This window comes from Rattus norvegicus, chromosome 4 (assembly GCF_036323735.1).
Source record: "Rattus norvegicus strain BN/NHsdMcwi chromosome 4, GRCr8, whole genome shotgun sequence".
NCBI classification, from domain to species: domain Eukaryota; kingdom Metazoa; phylum Chordata; class Mammalia; order Rodentia; family Muridae; genus Rattus; species Rattus norvegicus.
Genome location: NC_086022.1, coordinates 61,839,314 through 61,857,484, shown reverse-complemented (window position 1 = coordinate 61,857,484; position 18,171 = coordinate 61,839,314). Strand labels below are relative to the sequence as shown.

The following is an 18,171-nucleotide window of genomic DNA, read 5'->3' as shown; positions in this document are numbered from 1 at the left end:
CATCAATTTGGCTCCTTTGGTTCAGTCTTTTTAATGACCTAAGAGATTTAGTAACTCATTGTGGCTTTTAAGTTACCTGCTGTGTGTTTTTAGTCAAAGTTTCATGGTCAGATGTGCTGTGTTGAAAGTCCTTTGCCATGTGACCTGCCTGTGCTGTCCCCTATATCTATTGTCATTTGAGGCTGCCCTTGCCATTCCTAGTTATATCCCAAACAGTTGTTCAGACTTCCCAGAAAGAACCAATAGTGGCATTTGGAACCCCTTTGCTCATGGACCTCATTGGTATGAAGATTGAACTGTTTCAGAGCCAAGCCTCCTGGAAGGCCAGGTTGGAACCACCTCAAATGTAGGATACACAGTGCATGAGCATGTTACTACAAGAGGGAACTCACAGAGTGGGGATGTCATTTCAGAGATGAACATTTCCAGTATCTAAGTTTGCATTCATGACCGCCCCCCAACACACACAATTGTTCTCCCTTCATCTTATGCCTTTAAACACAAGACACTTCTTTGCTGATCTTTTCCCACTGCTTAGGTGACACACCAGTATCATCTGCATAGTATAAAGTAGCAAACCTTGTCTACTTATGCTGGTACTTCGAAAGTTTTGGGGTATCTTTTATACTATGACTGAAGCACAACTACTGGTCAGCAGTCTCCTTACATCTTGACACTCCATTGTATTGTCAAGACTTGGACTGTTGTTTCTGAGCTGATCTTGAGTTCCAAACGTCTGAACTATATTTCTACCTTATGAAGAGTGGACTGAATGGTACAGCCTGTGCTCAGGTAGAGCTGGTCTGTGATGACTTTGTGACATCCCACTGGAATTTCATCTAACATTGTGTTGAATACCCCAGTCATGTGGGAAGCAAACATTGTCATATTGGAGTCACCTTCTTCATTATGCCTCTTATTTTGATCATGTTTAACAACTGAGAGTCCATTGTTGGATTGCTAGTGTAGTTTTCATTTACTCAATAATCTGTTACTGAGTACCAGCTCTGCCCTACAGCGTATGAGGAATAAAAAAGAGATGACCCTTGAGACTTACACCAGCAGGGTTGTCTCTCTCATAACAGCATCTCTCTCACTGTCAGTCCTTGGAAGACAGAACCTGTTAGCATTTTATCTAGGCTCCCCTGCCCCACAGTTAGTTACCAGGCAACAGCCAGGTGTGCCTAACTAACTATAAAAAGGGGCTGCTCACCCTCTCCTCTCTCTTGCCTTCTTGCTCTTGCTCTGTCCTCTTGTCCCACTCTCCCCCTCGTCCCATCCCTCTCCCCCACTCTCCATATGCTCATGGCCAGCTTCTACTACTCTACTCTCTCTCTTTCTCTCTCTCTTCCTTCCTCTGCCTTTCTCTGTCTCTACTACCTTCTCAACTCCCCTCCCCATGCCCTGAATAAACTCTATTCTATACTATACACTATGCCATCATGTGGCTCATCCCTCAGGGTGAAGGGATGCCTCAGTATGGGCCCGCAGGGGCATCCCCTTTCCCCACACCTGATTGCAAAACCACCAAACTCCTTCTCGCTCTATTTTTATAAAACACAACAAAGCTTCTTCCTATAGTTCTGTCTTCATTGTTGAGTTTTTTGTTAGCCCTCAATGCTTAGAATCTTCTGGAAGTTTCCTGGTGCCTTATCTAGATCATGCATTAAAAATTATAGGACTAGTGGCAACACCAGTGCTTAGGGAGTTCTCAGTTCCATATCTCCAGGCAGAAATATGTCTGTTCCTGTCTCTAAGTCAGTTCTACTTCTTTGGTCAAATTGCCTGAGATCCCATGGAGACTCATTATGTTAAAATACCTTTCCATGTGGAGCCTTGTCAAAGGCTTTTGGATAAACTAAACAGTGAGGAGGGAAGTGCTGATCTAGTAGTTGGGAGAGACCTCAGTTCTAGGTTAGCCTGACATTGGCTTTCCACTGAACTTTGGGCAAGACTCACATCAGTTTCCATTTCAGCCGATTCATCAATAAGATGAGAATGATTATTCAGACAGTCAACATTATAAAAATTTTATGATCATCAGACAAGAGACTGTTAAAAATACTTTGCAAGGTCTAAAATTAAAAAAAAATAGAGAGGCTCATTATTTTGGAAATTCACAGCCTTGTCTTCTTCCTATGCACATTCCTTCCCAAAAGAACTGCAGTAGATAAAGGCACACTTCCTCTACCCAACCTCTAGTGTAATGTTTGCATGACACAGACTTGTAGAATGAAAACTTATATTAGCAATAGGATGGAGTTAATTGTTAGGGTTTGAGGCCTAGTATAAAGGTTCAGTGTAGTGTGTGAACTCGTAGAAACATGGCCACGTCTGGGTGTGATTTCATATCCACATTCACTGGACATACAACCTTAGACAGGTTATTTAGCCACCCACAAGCCTCATCCACAAGCATGGGTAATATTAACATTGGTGACAGATTTATGAGATGTGAATGCCAGACACATTGTCTAGTTCATGAAGAGTATTTCTTATTTGTCTAAGTAGAGTCTGGAAAACTGGAAGCTCGTCCATTCTACCAAAAATTTAGGATTATTCACCAAACAGCCAATTTTATAATAAACTTTTGCTCATATCTTGTGTCTGGTTCTCTCAGGAAATAGATACATGAGTCCTTTTCTTTCTGCAGTATATAAAGCTGTGGTCTGGGTTGGGGTAGAAGAGAGAAGAAGGAGAAGAGAGACATTCTCAGTTGCTCTCCCACTCCAGCAGAATAGGGAGGGTAGGAAAGAAAAGAGGCCAAGCCTATGAAAGTTTGGTCCTTTTGGTGTCTACAGAATCTTTGTTTCTTTCACGTGATGTCTATCACATCTAACATGTCACCCTATCCTACGGATCAGCGAGTTAGAGGTAGATGATAAGGAATGCTGCTAAGGCACTAAATGTAACTTCCAATGGGGATCAGACCAAGGGCATGGGATGGAGCTTAGTCCTACCAGCATTCCCTATGGGAGAACATGCCTTTCAGAACCCCAAGAGAGCCAGACCTCAGCCAGGGTGCTCAATATCACTCTCTGCCCACACTCCATGCATCCTCCCAGCTGGGGATGAAGCCTGGTTGGGCCACTGGCCACAACTATCACTCCATCGATAGACTGGTTTTGCATGAATTTCTGTTTTATTCCAGTTGAGAAAATGCCTGGCCAGTGCGTACACTGGCAGCTCAGCAATGGGTGCAGAAATGGGGCTCTGGGACATTGAGGCATTTCCACTGCAAAGCCTCTGCTAGCTTCCCTGTTCTTTGTTTTCATGAGCATAATGGGGAATCAGCAAACAGGAGCCTTCATTTCGTTTTATTGAAAAATAAATAGTGGTCAAGTGATCAAACATACGACCACAAAATCAACTAACATCCAAGTCCAGGGAACTCAGAGAAACAAGGCATTCTGGTGATCTGATGCAGTATTTGTCATCCGTTGTGGTGTCCCTTTCTATCATTTAGTTCCTCTGAATAACTCTTTTATTCTCCTTGATCTCTTAAGTGGTTGAAAGTTATAAAGGAAAAATTAAAAAGGTTACGTAACGGTCGCACTTGGAATGCAATGTGTTCTTCAGTTTGGTTATTGAAATCACTAACATTTCCCCAGAGATGCCTTGTGAAACCGTCTGTTAGCAGCATATCATCAAGTCCTCTGATACCCCAGCTCACACCTAGCTACATCCTCAGGAGTGCTTGTCCCAACTTGTATAGATAGTGCCATTCACATAAGCCAGGGAGTCTGCTGGATCTGCACACTTAAATTTCAGATGGCTCTAGAGACTTGGGCCAGAGGCCAGATAAACATTGTGTATAGTTGGGAAGTCCAAACCTTTTCTAGGTTTATTCTCAGTGATGGTGTGGGTGGAACATCTCTTCTGGTGGTTTCCAGATTGTATAAATATTTCTAGGAAGGATTTGGGGGTGGCCCAGGGATTATCATTAGATAATCATCTAAGTATCCTTGAAAGGTTGAGGATGGCTCATGTCTGAGACACATTTTTCTGTGATTTCCTTCCGTTGAGCCACAAATAGAACCTCCTGAGCTGTTTCAGGACTGATCATCTATTCTAAACCTTGAAGTGTAAGTTGCTGCCTTCTATGAACCAAAAGAGATCAGGGATGTAAAGCTTCTGGGACTGACTCCCCTCCCAAAACAGAGCGGTGATGTCCTTGGTAGACTTTTCCGTTACTAAGCCCATGTCCATATATCGAAAACACTTCTGCTAGCAAAGTATTGCCTTTCTTCTGTTTGTATGATCCTCTGATATGAAGTTGCCTCAATTAACTAACCCAGACCCTTCATTGTGACACCATATTCACCAGCCTCATACTCACCTCTAAAGGCCAGCAAACTGATCCCAGGGCATAGAGAACCAGAGAACAAAACCAGATTCTTTCCAAAGCCCAGACTGGTCATTCCCCTCCCTTCTGCGTGAGCTTCCATTAGTAGACCACAGCAGGCTTCTGTCACCTATGTCTGTGATTTTGGATTCTAAGCTCTGGAGAGACAGAGGTCCCCACCTCTCTTGGCTGTTGGGAGTGTCTCTAGGCTGAAGTTGGCTGTGAGTAATACAAGATCTAAACTCATTGTAGTGGTTTGGGTAAGATGTCCCTCATAGTCTCAGACATTTGAATGTCTGGTCTTCACTTGGTTGAGTTACTTCAGGAACCTTAGGGGATGTGGCTCTGTTGAAGGAAGCATCCCTATCATGAGACGTGGCCTTTGAGAGTAAAATACTTCAACTGATGCTAGTTTGTCTTCTCTGCTTCGTGTTTGTCATTCAAGGTGTGAGTCATCAGCCTGCCATTCCTGCTACCATATCTACCGCTCACTGCTATGCTTTCCTGCCTTCACAGATTCTTATCCCTCTGGGTCCATAAACTCAGATATCTGTTCTTTTTATAAGCGGGTTTGGTCACACTGTTTTATTGCAGCAACAGAAAAGGAATATTCACCTCACCTTTGTGTTTCATTTTCTCTGCAGATCCGGGTTGATGGGCCCAAGGGCAATGCCCTCCAGTATGAGACTGTACAGGTGGTGGACTCAGGACCAGTCCTCCGGGACATGGCCTTTTCCAAGGACCACGAGCAACTCTACATCATGTCAGAAAGGCAGGTAAGGCTGTTGAGCTCTGCTCGACATTTGTCTCACAACTAAATACTAGCCTGTGGCTCCATAGAAACCTACAGGAGGTCTGCTGCAGAAAGGTGATTTGATTTATTTGGTTCAGTGTGTTTCTCTTCAGTTATGTTGCCTGGGGACTGGTACTGTGTATGTTGTAACAGGAATGGAACATTTGAAATGTGAAAATATCCACAAGTCTAGGACAAATTCACTAGCTTCAAAATGATGCCGTGGATAGGCTCAAAGCCAACATTTCCTACTTTGAAGAAGAAGAACTCAGGTGTACAATCCCAAGTTCTTGGTCAAATTTCCTCACACAAAGAATAATCACCAATCAAAGTCACATTCCTGGTCTGAAGAGGTTTGTGTGATGGCAAAGATTTAGTGGTAAGTGAGTGTCACAGAAGAGTCAGGTGAATGATAGTTTGAAAAACAGTGCAGTGAAATGAGATGATGCATCGTGTGCTTCGAGCCCTCTTCAACTTTGTGGAACCTCTAGAAGGTTATATGAAAGCCAATCTGTGAACAGAGAGTACATAGGGATGGTTGCTGGCTCAGACTGGAAGACTTAACAATGTTAGGTTTGGTTCTGGAGCTTAGTCAAGTGCTAAGTAAGTTGTTCATAGGTCCTCAGTGTAAACAAGTGACTCATTTGTAGCAAACAAATGAAGATTCCCCTGGGTAATTCCATATAACTAAGGGTGTTTCCCATAGCCCTCTAACTCTCTGCCCAAAGTGTTACATTCCACAATATATCACAGAACCCCCAAGTGTGGGTAGGCATTGCTGTACCTCTGCCCTATTGCTTCTAGGGGTCATATTGGAAGCTGTCCATCTAGCTCATGAATATAGATGCCTTGGCATTGAGTGACAGTGGCAGTGACCATGAGGGACAGCTCTCTCTCTTATTCATCTTCATTACTGTGCCTGAACTCTCTGGAGGACCTTGCTGACAGAGTCTGGATTGTTTTGCCTGTCCCAACTCCACAGAGTAAGGGAGATGAATTCCACATTATGCCACCCACAGTACTTGTGCATTATGTCTGGGTAGCCCACAGCAGCCCCTCCTTCATAGGATCTTGATGACATCTTCTCTCAGTGTGGGTCTCTGGATCTGCCAGCTTCAGCAATACAGGGATTCATTGTGGTGTCCATTGGTTCACTGTTGCTTGAGGATGGTGAAATATTTCACTTTGGGATTGGATACAACTGACATGGAATGAACAGCTGGTGATGAATCCATCCTCCTGTCTGCTTTTTTCCCCCCTTTTCTTAAAGTGATTCCCCACTCCTTACTTTTTGCCTAACTGTATGGCCATAGGAGATAGGGAGGGGAATGAGGTTTTTTTGTTTTTGTTGTTGTTTTTTTTTTTTTTTGATGGAATTGAAATTCTTAAGGAAGCCCAAGACCTGAATTATGACATCGAACATTTCAGCATGCCTTGCCTAATCTGAAATCTGGAATTTCTAAACTTGGCACTTAAAACATGGAAGGAGTTTAAAAGATGTGACAGTTTTAAATGCCTAGTATGAGTGATCAGTCCTCTCTGGTAACCCTGGGTACGAGCATCCCTCTGCCTTTGAAGAATTCAGCTAAAGACTCAGTTGTCTCTTTGTCCTCACTCAGCTCCTGTCTCCTCTAGTGTGCTCTCTACCCACTCTGGCTTGGTAATGAAGCATGCTGGGACCTTGATTATGGCATATTGGACAGGAAAGAAAGGCAGGAGTGAGAAGGCCAGTTGTCCATGCATTTTGGAATTGATCTTCAAAGAAATGGAAAATGAAAGTCAGAGGTTCCGTTGCCTATGTCAACACTGGTGTCCTGTGGATTGGTGGATCCATTGTGTGACACATTGGTTAAGGGCACAGGCTTTGGCACCATAGCATCTGAGTGTATTAGTTTCTTATCACTACTATGACCAGATATCCCTGACAGGAACAGCTTAGGGATTTTATTAACTGATGGATCAAGGGATATAGTCCATCATGGTAAAGAAGACTAGAGTTCATTGCAATTGGAGCTTGGAGTGCCTTGCTTATATTGGGGTATCAAACAAGAAACACAGAACTCAGGCTAGATGTGGAGTTAGGTTGTAATCCTGAAAGACCTGCTCCTAGTCATCTTTGTCCACTAGGTTGGCCCCATGTTCCAAAGAGCCCAGAACCTCTCACACCAGTGCCACCATCTGAGGGCCAAGTGTTCAAACACATGAGTCTATGATGGGCATTCACACTCAAACTGTAACACTGTGCATCAACCCTCACTCTTCTATTTACTAAATGTAGTATCAAGTAAGTTCTAGAGCCCATAAAAGATCAACATCCTCTACTATCTAACAGCTACTACTCCAAACAAAAAGTAATATGACATGTATAGCAAGCTTAGCCATGAGGTTAATCCCTGCATTTCAAGGCAGACCTGTTCTTAACTGACTGGTGACCCTAGACACATTGTTTGAGTTCCATGTTCTGGTTGGCTTTATCTTAGAATGTGATAAAGCACTAAACAAAAATGACTTTGGGGAGGAAAAGGTTCCTCTCAGTTTACAGGTCACAGTCCCACCATTGATGAAGACAGGAGCTTAAGGTGTGAAGTGAGGCAGAGACACCAGAGGAATTCTGCTTACTTATTTGCTCTCTGTGGTTCACTCAGCTGGTTTTCTTGGCCATTCCTGGACCTCCTGATGATGGATGTCACTGCCCACAACGGGCTAGATCCTTATACACCAATCATTATCGACAACATCAATAACAAAGACCTCACAGACACGACCATAGGCCAATCTAATGAAGAGAATTCCTCAATTGGGTTCCCTCTTCCAGGTAATTTCTAGTTTGTGTCAAGTTGAGAGATAATTAGCACACTACCGGTCTTGGCTTTGTCGTCTCTAACCTAAGAGTAACAGTGACAAGCCATTTCACGTGAGAACTTTAATAACTCAAGAGTAACATGTACTAGTCTTTGGATTACTTTTTTTTTCTTCATAAGAGTAAAGACCTAAATATTCCTGAAGTATGTGAGTTAATAACACAAAATACCCAAAGAGTTAGTCCTAGGATCTGTGGCCTTTTCCCAGAAAGTCTCAACTAATTTGGAGTTGAGGATCCATGGTCTGTATGGACTCTGTTGCATCATCCAACTCTGCTGTCTTGACATAAAGCTGCCATTGACAACATACAAATAAACAGCTGTGGCTGTTCACAGTGCTACTTCATTCATAAAAATGCAATAATTTTATAAAACTTGAGTTGCTCTTTCCATGGAAACACATTGAAGGATTCCCCTAGCATTGGGTCCTTGGTGGAGCTACTGTGTGAAGAAGCTCAGAGAAATTTAAGAGACAACGACTTCATCTATGAGCATCAAAACTTAGGAAAACCAGCCTGTCTTTGAATTATTGTTTCTAAGGTCCCTCAACATCCTGGATTTTCTGTTACCTCTGTGGTTGCTGCTTCTTGATCACTACCTGGTCCCTTCTCAACGTTCCTTTATCCTTTTAGTGTTATATTACTCTTTAATGTTGGCATGCAGTCTCATGGTTTCATATCTCACATGATGCTCTCTACTCAGCCTTTCTAATATAGCTACGTACCTCCTAGATATCGTCGTATAGGTACATTCCATACACTTTCAATTTAACATGCCCAAGGCCACATTTCTCATCTTCTCTAGCACTCCTCATCTGTAGTAATCTCTATTTTACTTAATACCAACCAAGTCATCCAAGCTGAAAACTTTATAGACATCTTTAACTTCTTTTTCAACTCACAACTCTAAATCCAACATATTAGAAAAACCATTAATTCTTTGAAATATTTCTAAAATATGATAAATTTCCACTTCTTGATCAAGACTGATATTTTCAATACACCCCTATTTATTCTTTCTATAACCATTTATTTTCCCAGACTTTTTCCAAGGCAAATAACCCAATCTCTTAAACTTCAAATTAGAACATGTCATTACATCAGCACTGATGAGGACCCAGAAAATCTATGTATTCCTTTTATTCATGTCTGAAGGTTGGTTTTTGTTTGTTTTGTTTTTTAAAAGAGTATTGTATATCCCACCTTGGACTTTAATTTGCTATGTGGCTAAGGATAACCTTGAACTTCTGATCCCTTTGTCTCTATTTCCCCAATGCTAAGATTGTAGGCATATGCTACTGTTCTAGCTTTATACCTGTTGCTATAATAAAACATCTAGACAGAAAGCCACTTGGGGAGAAAAGGGCTTATTTGAGTTACAATTTCAGCTTCTAGTCTATCACGTAGGAAGGTCACAGTGACGAGAGCTTCAAGTTGCTAATCTTATCTACATTCTAGACCAGAGATGTATAACTAAATGTATGCTTGCTCGATTTCTGCATGCTTACATGGTTTAGGCCCTTCTGAGTAGAGAATGGCTCTGCCCACAGTGCACTAGGTCTACCCACATTGATTAAGGTGGTCAAGATTGTCCCTTCATGGAAATACCCATAGGCCAACACAATATAAACAGACCCTGATTAAAAATCTTACCCCAGGTCATTCTTGATTTTGTTAAGTTGGCAATTAAAGCTAACCATCGCCGCCACCATGCCCAGTGATATCTTTTATGCTCTCTATTCTAGAGCTATCTAACCTCATCACCCTCTATCTCACTCTGCTCTCATACCAACTCTGCAGAATCAGGGCAGGACAAATAAGTCTTCCAAAGAAAGAAATACCCCAAGATGACAGTCCTCTGGTATGCCAGGCATGCTCTTACCTTTGGTCTTTGTTCTGATGATCCCCATGTCTTAAGTTGCCATGTCTTAAGTTGCCTCCAGGCATGGAACCTGCAAGGCTGACTCACTTCCAAGTCTTTGATTCCAAGAGGTTCCCCTGAGATCTTCAGAAAATTCCAACTTGCAGATCCAAGTTGGTAGATCTAGCAACTACCAACTCCACACGTTTATCTATTTCTATCTAGGATACTTAGTCTCTTCTTGTATTGTTCCTATGCCTGATATGAACACTATTTACTTGCATGTTTTTCTTCGTTAGAATGCAAGCACCACAAGAAAAGAACTGTTGACATTTCATCATGTATGACAGGGGTGTTTAAGCTCATGCATAAGAAAGCCTGAGAAAGTTTCCCCATGGCCATATGGTGAGAGGCTCAGACAAAAGCATTCATTTTGAATGTATGTAGCATGAGAACAGAAATGCTATTATGTTTTTATCTTTTTTGTTCACTTATGTATCATAGCTCTCCAGAATTATATCAAACACATAAGAATGCAGTACATGTATATTAAATTGATAAGAAAATAAACAAACTGAGCTCCTGGATTCTATGGCCTTGAGTTACTTGTTTCAGTTATGTTACTCTGACTTGTTTCCATCATCAGATCCTGAAGCTGACCACAAAGCACCCCAAGGTCTGTGTTTTCCAACCTCATGAGATGTGCAGGATTGCTCTTAGACCCAGTGCAATGGCAAACTGAATTAGAGCCCACTTCAGGGTTAAGGACCTGTGTCAGAGGGAGCAGGTAGTGGAGAATGCCAGCCGCGATCCACCACACCTACACAGAGAAGACTCTTCCAGTCTTCTTTTGAAGCTCGTTTGGATTGGTGCAGGACAGTTGCCTAATGGAACTTTTGGTCCTGGTGCTATGTCTGATGTAAGGGCAAGAAGGAGGCAGCCTGGTGAGAAGTGAAGAGAGAAGAGAGTGGAGGCTGAGAGCCAGCTAACTGAGTTTTTCCACCACTGGTGCTTTTCTGTTTCTCTTGGCATAAAACACAAATTCTAGTCTTGGACCCTTGGTTCCATGCTATGACCCTGCTCAGAGTCATCCTTTGATTCTCTCCTCTGATTCCCTTGTGCCAGCCACCACTGTATCCCTAAACCTGTACAGTTCTTTCCAGATGAAGGACCTTTGTCCATCTTCACATCTATGACTGCTTTCTTCTTTAGCTGCTGATTACCTATCTAGAGATGAGCCCTGATCCCACACCAGCATCATGGCTTCTCCCTGACTCTCTTGTTTTTTTCCACTTCCTAATGGCCTGAATATTCTGTTAGCTTATTTTTCTTTTCTGTGCATTGGCATGGGAATTCCCAGAGAACTTTGTCCCACTTATGTTTGGAACTAGAAGAGTGCTTTTCCTAAAGTAAAGGTCCTAAGAAATTCTCTAAATTCCTGTGGGGTTGATGCCAAGGACAGAGTCATAGGCCTAACTATAAGACACGGCCCTTCTCTAGAGGCCTAGGGTACTAAAGAAGATTTAGATGAGATACTGGGCTTGGGGTAAGACCCAGAGAGTATTGGTTCTGGGAGCTCCTCACCTGCTCTGTGATGTCACTGCTGGGCCTGAGAAATTTTCCACTTGGGCCATGAGTCAGAGGCCACTGCAATAGGGTCTGCCTCATACTCATCCTTGTCCATTCCCAGCTTCCTTTTGTGATGCTGACCTCTGCAGTTCTGCCCCACTTAGAATATATTGTATTCAACACTAGAGAAAGGAGAGTTTGGAGACCAGGGAAAGATTCTGCATGCATTCTGTTATTGTGGTACATAAGGGACCTATAGACAAGGAAGATTTAGAGAATCTTTAAGTTGTGGTTTGAAGTTTTTCTTGGAATCCAGATGATCTCTCACCATAGGCCAGCTCTAATTGTGAGAAAAAATGGTGGGACGATGGCGATGAGGAAGTCCTCATGACAACAGAGGTAGAGAATGAAGTGGGCGGGTAGCTGTATTTGTAGAAGACTCCTATGTATCATATGCATGGATACTATGTCCTGGCTCTGTAACTCCAACCAAGTTACTAGCTTCCTCAACCTCTTACTCCTTGGATCTGCAACAACTATTTACTGAGCATTTACTGTGTAAGATTTAAAGGGATGCCTTTAAATTTAAAGGAATTCTGTGTGGATCCAGGTAACAAGATCATCTTCTTTAGGCATCATACTTTCTGGAAAAAATGAAGGAATGTGTAAATTAATTGAATTACACCTAACCCCGCCTAGCTTCCAAATGAATGAGACTTAATACTATTATTTATTTACCTTGGCACAATTACTGGGGGATTACCCCTAATCTATTTTTCTAGCAGCTAGACTGGACTGACTACTTCCCCAGCTGTGCTCCCCAAATACTTGCTGTATGTGTCTTCCTGGGTTATTTCTGCTCCATCAGTCTGTCCTGGGGCGCATTTTGTTCAGGCATGTGATTCTGCCCCATCATGTCTGATGTAGACCTCCTCGTCTCCCCGTCTTCTCCCTCCTCCATTTTCCTTTTCTCTCTTCATTTTTCTCTTGGTCCCTACCTATGACTGACAGCCAGTAACTCAAAGTCCACCTCTGTCTATTTGCCCCAGTAATTGGCTATAGCTATTTTTATTTAACCCAATAGTTTAAAATTGGGGAGCAAGGTTTGTACAACAAAGGCCAATATTTGTGGGAATTTTCTCGTCTTGAGGCAACCAGATCTTAAGGTATAGAATTTAGCATTTGAATATATAGCAGTACCAGACCAACTGCCAACAGGAATGAGTGAATGACTTACCTCAGGTAATAGTGTGTACAGTGGAAAACGGACTGACTTGGGAGTAAAGCGATATCTCAGAGAGTTACAGAGATGCTCTTTGAAAGACAGTCCCCAGGAAATTGTTCCTGGGGAAGGGACCTTCTGAGCAAAAGGCAACACAAAACTAGGTGGCACAAGGGGACATGGGGAAACACAGCAAGCTCCAAGGTTCTGAGAATATAGAAGCGTTAATATATAGAGAGAGTGGTGTGTATTGGTGTGGCCATTGTGGAGAGGGATCACACAGGAACTCATTTACTATCTTTACAATGGGAATGTAAGAAGTAGGATCAATCTACACTTGTAGTGAGGATTAAATAAGATACATATAGAGAATGCTTATCTTGACATCTGGTAGCCAGGTGACAGCGAGCAAAAGTGGGCGCTTTGTTTGATTATTTGCAAGCTGTGCCACCAGTAGTCAGGACTTTGTATCTGTTTTCTCACTGTGTGGGTTCCTGTCTCTCATTCAGCCAACACTGCTTTACATGAAGACTTTTCCTTGTAGTGAATGAGTGCACATTCCAGGTGTCAATGTCCTTTGACGACAGCAAACTAGACTCTTTCTGTGTCGTTTATGGCTCTGTCATTTTCCCCTTTATTCCGCATAGTTCTAAGCATTGTTTGGATGCATGTGTGTCTATGTGTAAGAGTATGGACACACATGTCCACACACATACTTCTTCCCTCATTCCTGTTTCTCTCTGTCAGCCTCATCTGTGAATCGCTGTGTGAATACGGGTGCATGTGTGTGGTATGTATGTGGACCTCCACAAACATGGAGGGAATGTCTATACACTAGGAAACTACTGTGTGATTTTACAAACAACAGCAAGATGATGCTGTCAATATCTTGTCAAGATGACAGGAAGGACTTGAAAGGAAATGTCAGCAAGGCAGACCAAGGAGGAAATGAGGTGATTGAGTCAGGGATCCTGGAATTTGGGAATGACCCCAACAGGAGAACTGTCTCCCAGTCACGGCAGGCTCTACTTTGATAGACCCCAGAGAAAGGGTAGATTTCTCTGCCACTCTTATCATCTCTACCATCCCACACCAGTCAGTCCTTCCTTATGTGAGGTCCACGGGGCCCACATGTTCCCACTCTCTAGAGCTCTGCTTTCTATAGCTGAGCCAACACCAGCTTTCATGGCATCCTTTGTTTTACTGACTTCTGTTGACAGTGGGAGGCATCCAGGTATCTGGGGATACTCCTAAGCCTGTTCTCACTCCTGAGTACTTAGGGACTGGAAGATAAAGCTACCCCAGAGAGCAAGATGCAGGGGGCAGGGGCATCCCTGCCTGACCCCTTCAACATGATCCAATAAGCAAGGCTTTAAGGCCACTTTGCTCTGTCACATGTCACCCACTGCTCACACAAAGCACCTACTCTGCGCTAAACACTAGTCAAAGCATCTGGGTCAGAACCTTGAAGGGATAGTCTTGGTTCTGTCAAGAATGGCAGCCAAGAGGCGGTGAACATAATGGATACCTCGCAGAGGAGCCTAGCAAGTGATAAGAGCTCTAGAGGAGGGAAATGAAGCAAAGGTGTAGCCTCTTAGACCCAGTAGGAGCAAAGGCTGTGGTCTGAGTGTCCAGAAAAGGAAGCCAGAGAAGAGGAAGCCTCCAAAAGCATAAAGACAGGCAGCTCGTTCATGCCCTTTCCCCCTTCTCTGCTTTATGGGGGTTTCATTTGTTTGTTTGTTCATTTTAAGATTCTTTGCTTGACTTTTAAGATGGAGAGATGGTTAAGCTGTCCTGAAGGAGGTAAATGGCAAGAGGGGATCTTTTTATTGTGATGTTTGCCACACTGAGAGTTTCTGAGGGAAACATGGTTCAAGGAGAAAGGGGGATTGTAGCTTGAGAATGGTCTGTGGGCCTGGAGAGATGACCCAGAGGTCAAGAACAACAGCTCCTCTTGCAGAGGACTTGGGTTCATTGCCAGCATCCACATGGAGGCTCCACAACCACCTACCTATAACCCCAGTCCCAGGGGATCCAACGCCCTCATCTGGACTTCACAGACACTAAGCACATGTGGTATACAGAAGTTCATGTAGACAAAATACCCATACACCAAATAAAATAAAAGATTAAAAAAAAAGGTCGACGACACTCAGGGCTCCAAAATATCTCCCATATCACAATTTATGGCCATTTTATTTTGTGCCTCAGTGTCCCTGGAGGTATTCTGAGTATAGCTGATAAGAGCTGTCACAATCTTGAAACTGATATTAAGTGTGACAATCTTGGACACTAATTCAGTAGAAAATGGTATTGTGTAAAGTGGAGATAGGTGTTTTATTTTGTTTTGTGTTGTCTTGTCTTGTTGGCGGTGCTAGGCTTCTGTAGAAGTGGTCCTTACTCTATCAGCACTGGGTCTCCAAGATGCTCTCACCTGAGGGCTGTTTGACAGTGATGCCGTCACTATCGCTCCATCGTCCTTTTCATTCCTATGGAGGACCAAGTTGTCAGTTCTGGTTTGTCTGGATGCTTGACACTGTGACAAGCTGGTTTGGACATTTGCTCCTGGCACCCAGACTGGGCTGTGTTTGATAGCTCCTGGGAGTGTGAACTTGAAATGGAGGCTGCAAAGTGAGTGACATGGAGCTGCGCCACCTCAGGCATTCACAAAGAGAAAAGCTGTTGCAGCAATTCACCCAGGCTCACTCAGGACAGAGCCTTTCCATTGGTCTGTAATGGATCCCAAAGGCTCCAGTGTGTCATTGCTGAAACCTTCTCTCTTCCCTCTTGCTTCTCAATCAATGAAGAATGTCTCCATTTAACAATTTCTGAGCTTCAGAGAGAGAAGAGGCAGCTTTCTCCCCAAATTTCCTACTGTCTCTTTGCTGACATCTTGCATTTCCCTTTGTGCCCTTGCCCTTGAAATGGAAACATTCCCAAAGACTTCTCTGATCAAACACTCTCCTCCTGCCTGCTTCCTGCCCAGGATTAGTGGGCAGCATTTCCAGACCCACACAATAAGCTGAAGCAAGAGCCAGGCTGTAAGACAGATTTGGCTTCTATGGTAGATTCTTCCTCAGGTCTCTTCTTAGGAGAAACTAAGTTCTTTACAGTAGTAAGCAATACTGTCTGTCATTTTGGCTTTTCAGCAGGGAAGCTATGCACTGTACTTTCAGAACATACCTTAGAATGTAAGAAGAGCCCCAAGGGTTGGTGAAGCAAGATGGTTTGGTGAAAGTGGTTAGATAAAGATCCACCCCTTCTTCTGGGGTAAGAAGGTCCCTTAATTTGGTCTCTGTTGGTTCTAGCCTGGTACAGTTGAAACTAGAGCCCCTTTGCAACATCTGAGGTATCTTGATTACACAGAATCCCAGTCAATGCCAACTTTACCATTTCAGAGACAGGAAGAGAAGCATCCCTTCCCCTTATACATTCCAAACATGTGCTTCTATATAGCCAATCATGTAGCAGAAAAATCTTTAGCACCTAAATATGATGACTTTAGTAGCGTCTTTTATAATAAATTTGGGCTCCTGGACTATTCAAAGAGGTAATCGGAAGGCAGAAGTGTGTATGAGCTAGAGTCCATGGGGGTTCATAAATAGACTATGAACTTGGCTTTTCACCTAGGCTCACAGACTCTGCTGCCCGGAGCAAACTGTTCAAGTCGTTTATAATCTGGGTTCTTGCTGTTTTGGTTGTAGCCTTAGCTTTTAATGGCTGAGCTACCATTCTCGTTCATCCTATCACAACATTACTATCAGAAGCTGTATTGTTGGGGGCCAGGACTCCTAATCAAACTTCAGCCTGAGGCTAAAGCCTGGTTCAATTTCCGATACCAACCACTATCTAAGAGCCCTGCCTCCTTCAAAATCCCCTGGGAAATTCCAAGGTACAGTCCTTCTTCACATTGCTGAGCAATACCTTCTAGGGAATGGAGTCTTGGTCTCCTGTTTTAATTAGACAAAGCCATGTCACCTGAATAGAGGCTTGTGGAGATTCTTTTATTTTTCTTCTTCCCACTCTAGAGAAAGCATTTTAATACATTTGAGTCCAGCCTCATTGGATTCTTAGATAAACTTCATCTAAGACTAAGGAACTATATTAGTTTTCACTAGTGCAGAGTGGCTATAGAGTTTTTACCTCTATGGCCAAAGACTTGACAGAAATAATTTATAAGGAAAGGTATATTTTGGCTCATGGTTTCACAGAGCTCAGTCTAGGTTCATTGAGTTCTCTATGTTTAGACATGGCATCATGCCAGCAGCAATATGTGGTGGAGGAGAGCTACTCAATTTATGGAGGACCAGGAAACAGGGTGGTGGGAAGTAAAGAGGATAATGTATCTACCCAAGGACTTACCTCAATGGCCTAATTCTCCAGCTAAACTCTACCTCCTGGTTTCCATGTCTTTTCCAAAGTACCACCAGCTAGAGAACAAGCATTTAAAACGTGGGCTTGTGGGGAGCAATGCTAATTCACAGCTGTAACCACAGCCAAAAGGAATTTCTTGTGCCTCATCTTCTAGGACATTTAGGATAGACGGGAACATGGCCTATTCTCCTTCCCTCTGTCTTGGAACAAGATGCTATATAAAGGCAGAACACTGGCAGACAAGGGAGGGATGTGAAAACAGATGAGGTGAGAATTATAAATGTTTATATAATAGGCAGGTTCTGTAAAGGAGTATAGCATGCATATGCATATTTATATAAAGGAGAATTGCTAAAATGGCTTACATGATAGAGAGTGAGTAAACCAATGGCCACCTGTATCATGGAGAGGCTGAAAATAAAGCCATGGTTCAGTCCTCCCTCAGCTGTTCCAATCTGGTGAGGAAGGTCCAAAAATTCCATAGCAAGTTGTTGATCTTCAGTTCAGAATGAAGACCAAAGAGACTGAAGCCAGACGTCTGTGAAGGACAGTAATGGCAACAGCAGCAGTGGAGATGGAAATGTTCACCAGCAAGAAGCTAAGGCAAGCAGTCAAGCAAAACCACTGTGCTCCTCACAGCTCCTTGTAAACAATCAGAAGGAACCATCCACCCTTGGGAAGGGTCCCTTCCCTTCAGTTAATCCTTTCTGGAAATGCCCTGGAAGATAGACTAGAAGGCATCAGAAGTTCAAGATGCTATCATGTTGACAATCAAGATCAGCCATCAGGGCTGGTAACTAGGACAGGTGTTGACAGCTCTCTCTCCACTTCTGAGCTCCATTAAGCAACTGTCTCTGGCAATTGCCCTGACAGTCACTCTTCTTAATTTGGTGTCATCATCCTGATACTTTGGTTCACTTGAGGTGCCATTCTTAAAGACAACCAGCTGGAATGTTCTGGAAAGCATCACAAGGGACACCACCATGTGGGTACACAGGGCCTTGGGCTGATTTTCTACTGGCTCACTTCCTATTCTGGTGTGATTATTTGTGGGTTTGGGCTTGGGTGTTAGTGAACTTTCTGCTGCTATGACAAAATACCTGCAGAAATCAACTTAAGGTGGGAAAATTATTTAGACTCACAATAC

The 18,171-nt window shown here is 43.1% G+C and overlaps 1 protein-coding gene across 2 annotated transcripts in view; it reads left to right on the top strand.

Moving 5' to 3' along the window:
* Window positions 1-18,171, top strand: part of Plxna4 (plexin A4) — a 441,985-nt gene that overhangs the window by 271,983 nt on the left and 151,831 nt on the right. For both annotated transcript variants that reach the window (XM_063285987.1, NM_001107852.3), the window contains one exon: window positions 4,990-5,121. In XM_063285987.1, the coding sequence (XP_063142057.1) occupies window positions 4,990-5,121 (132 nt within the window). The remainder of the gene's footprint in view (window positions 1-4,989; window positions 5,122-18,171) is intronic.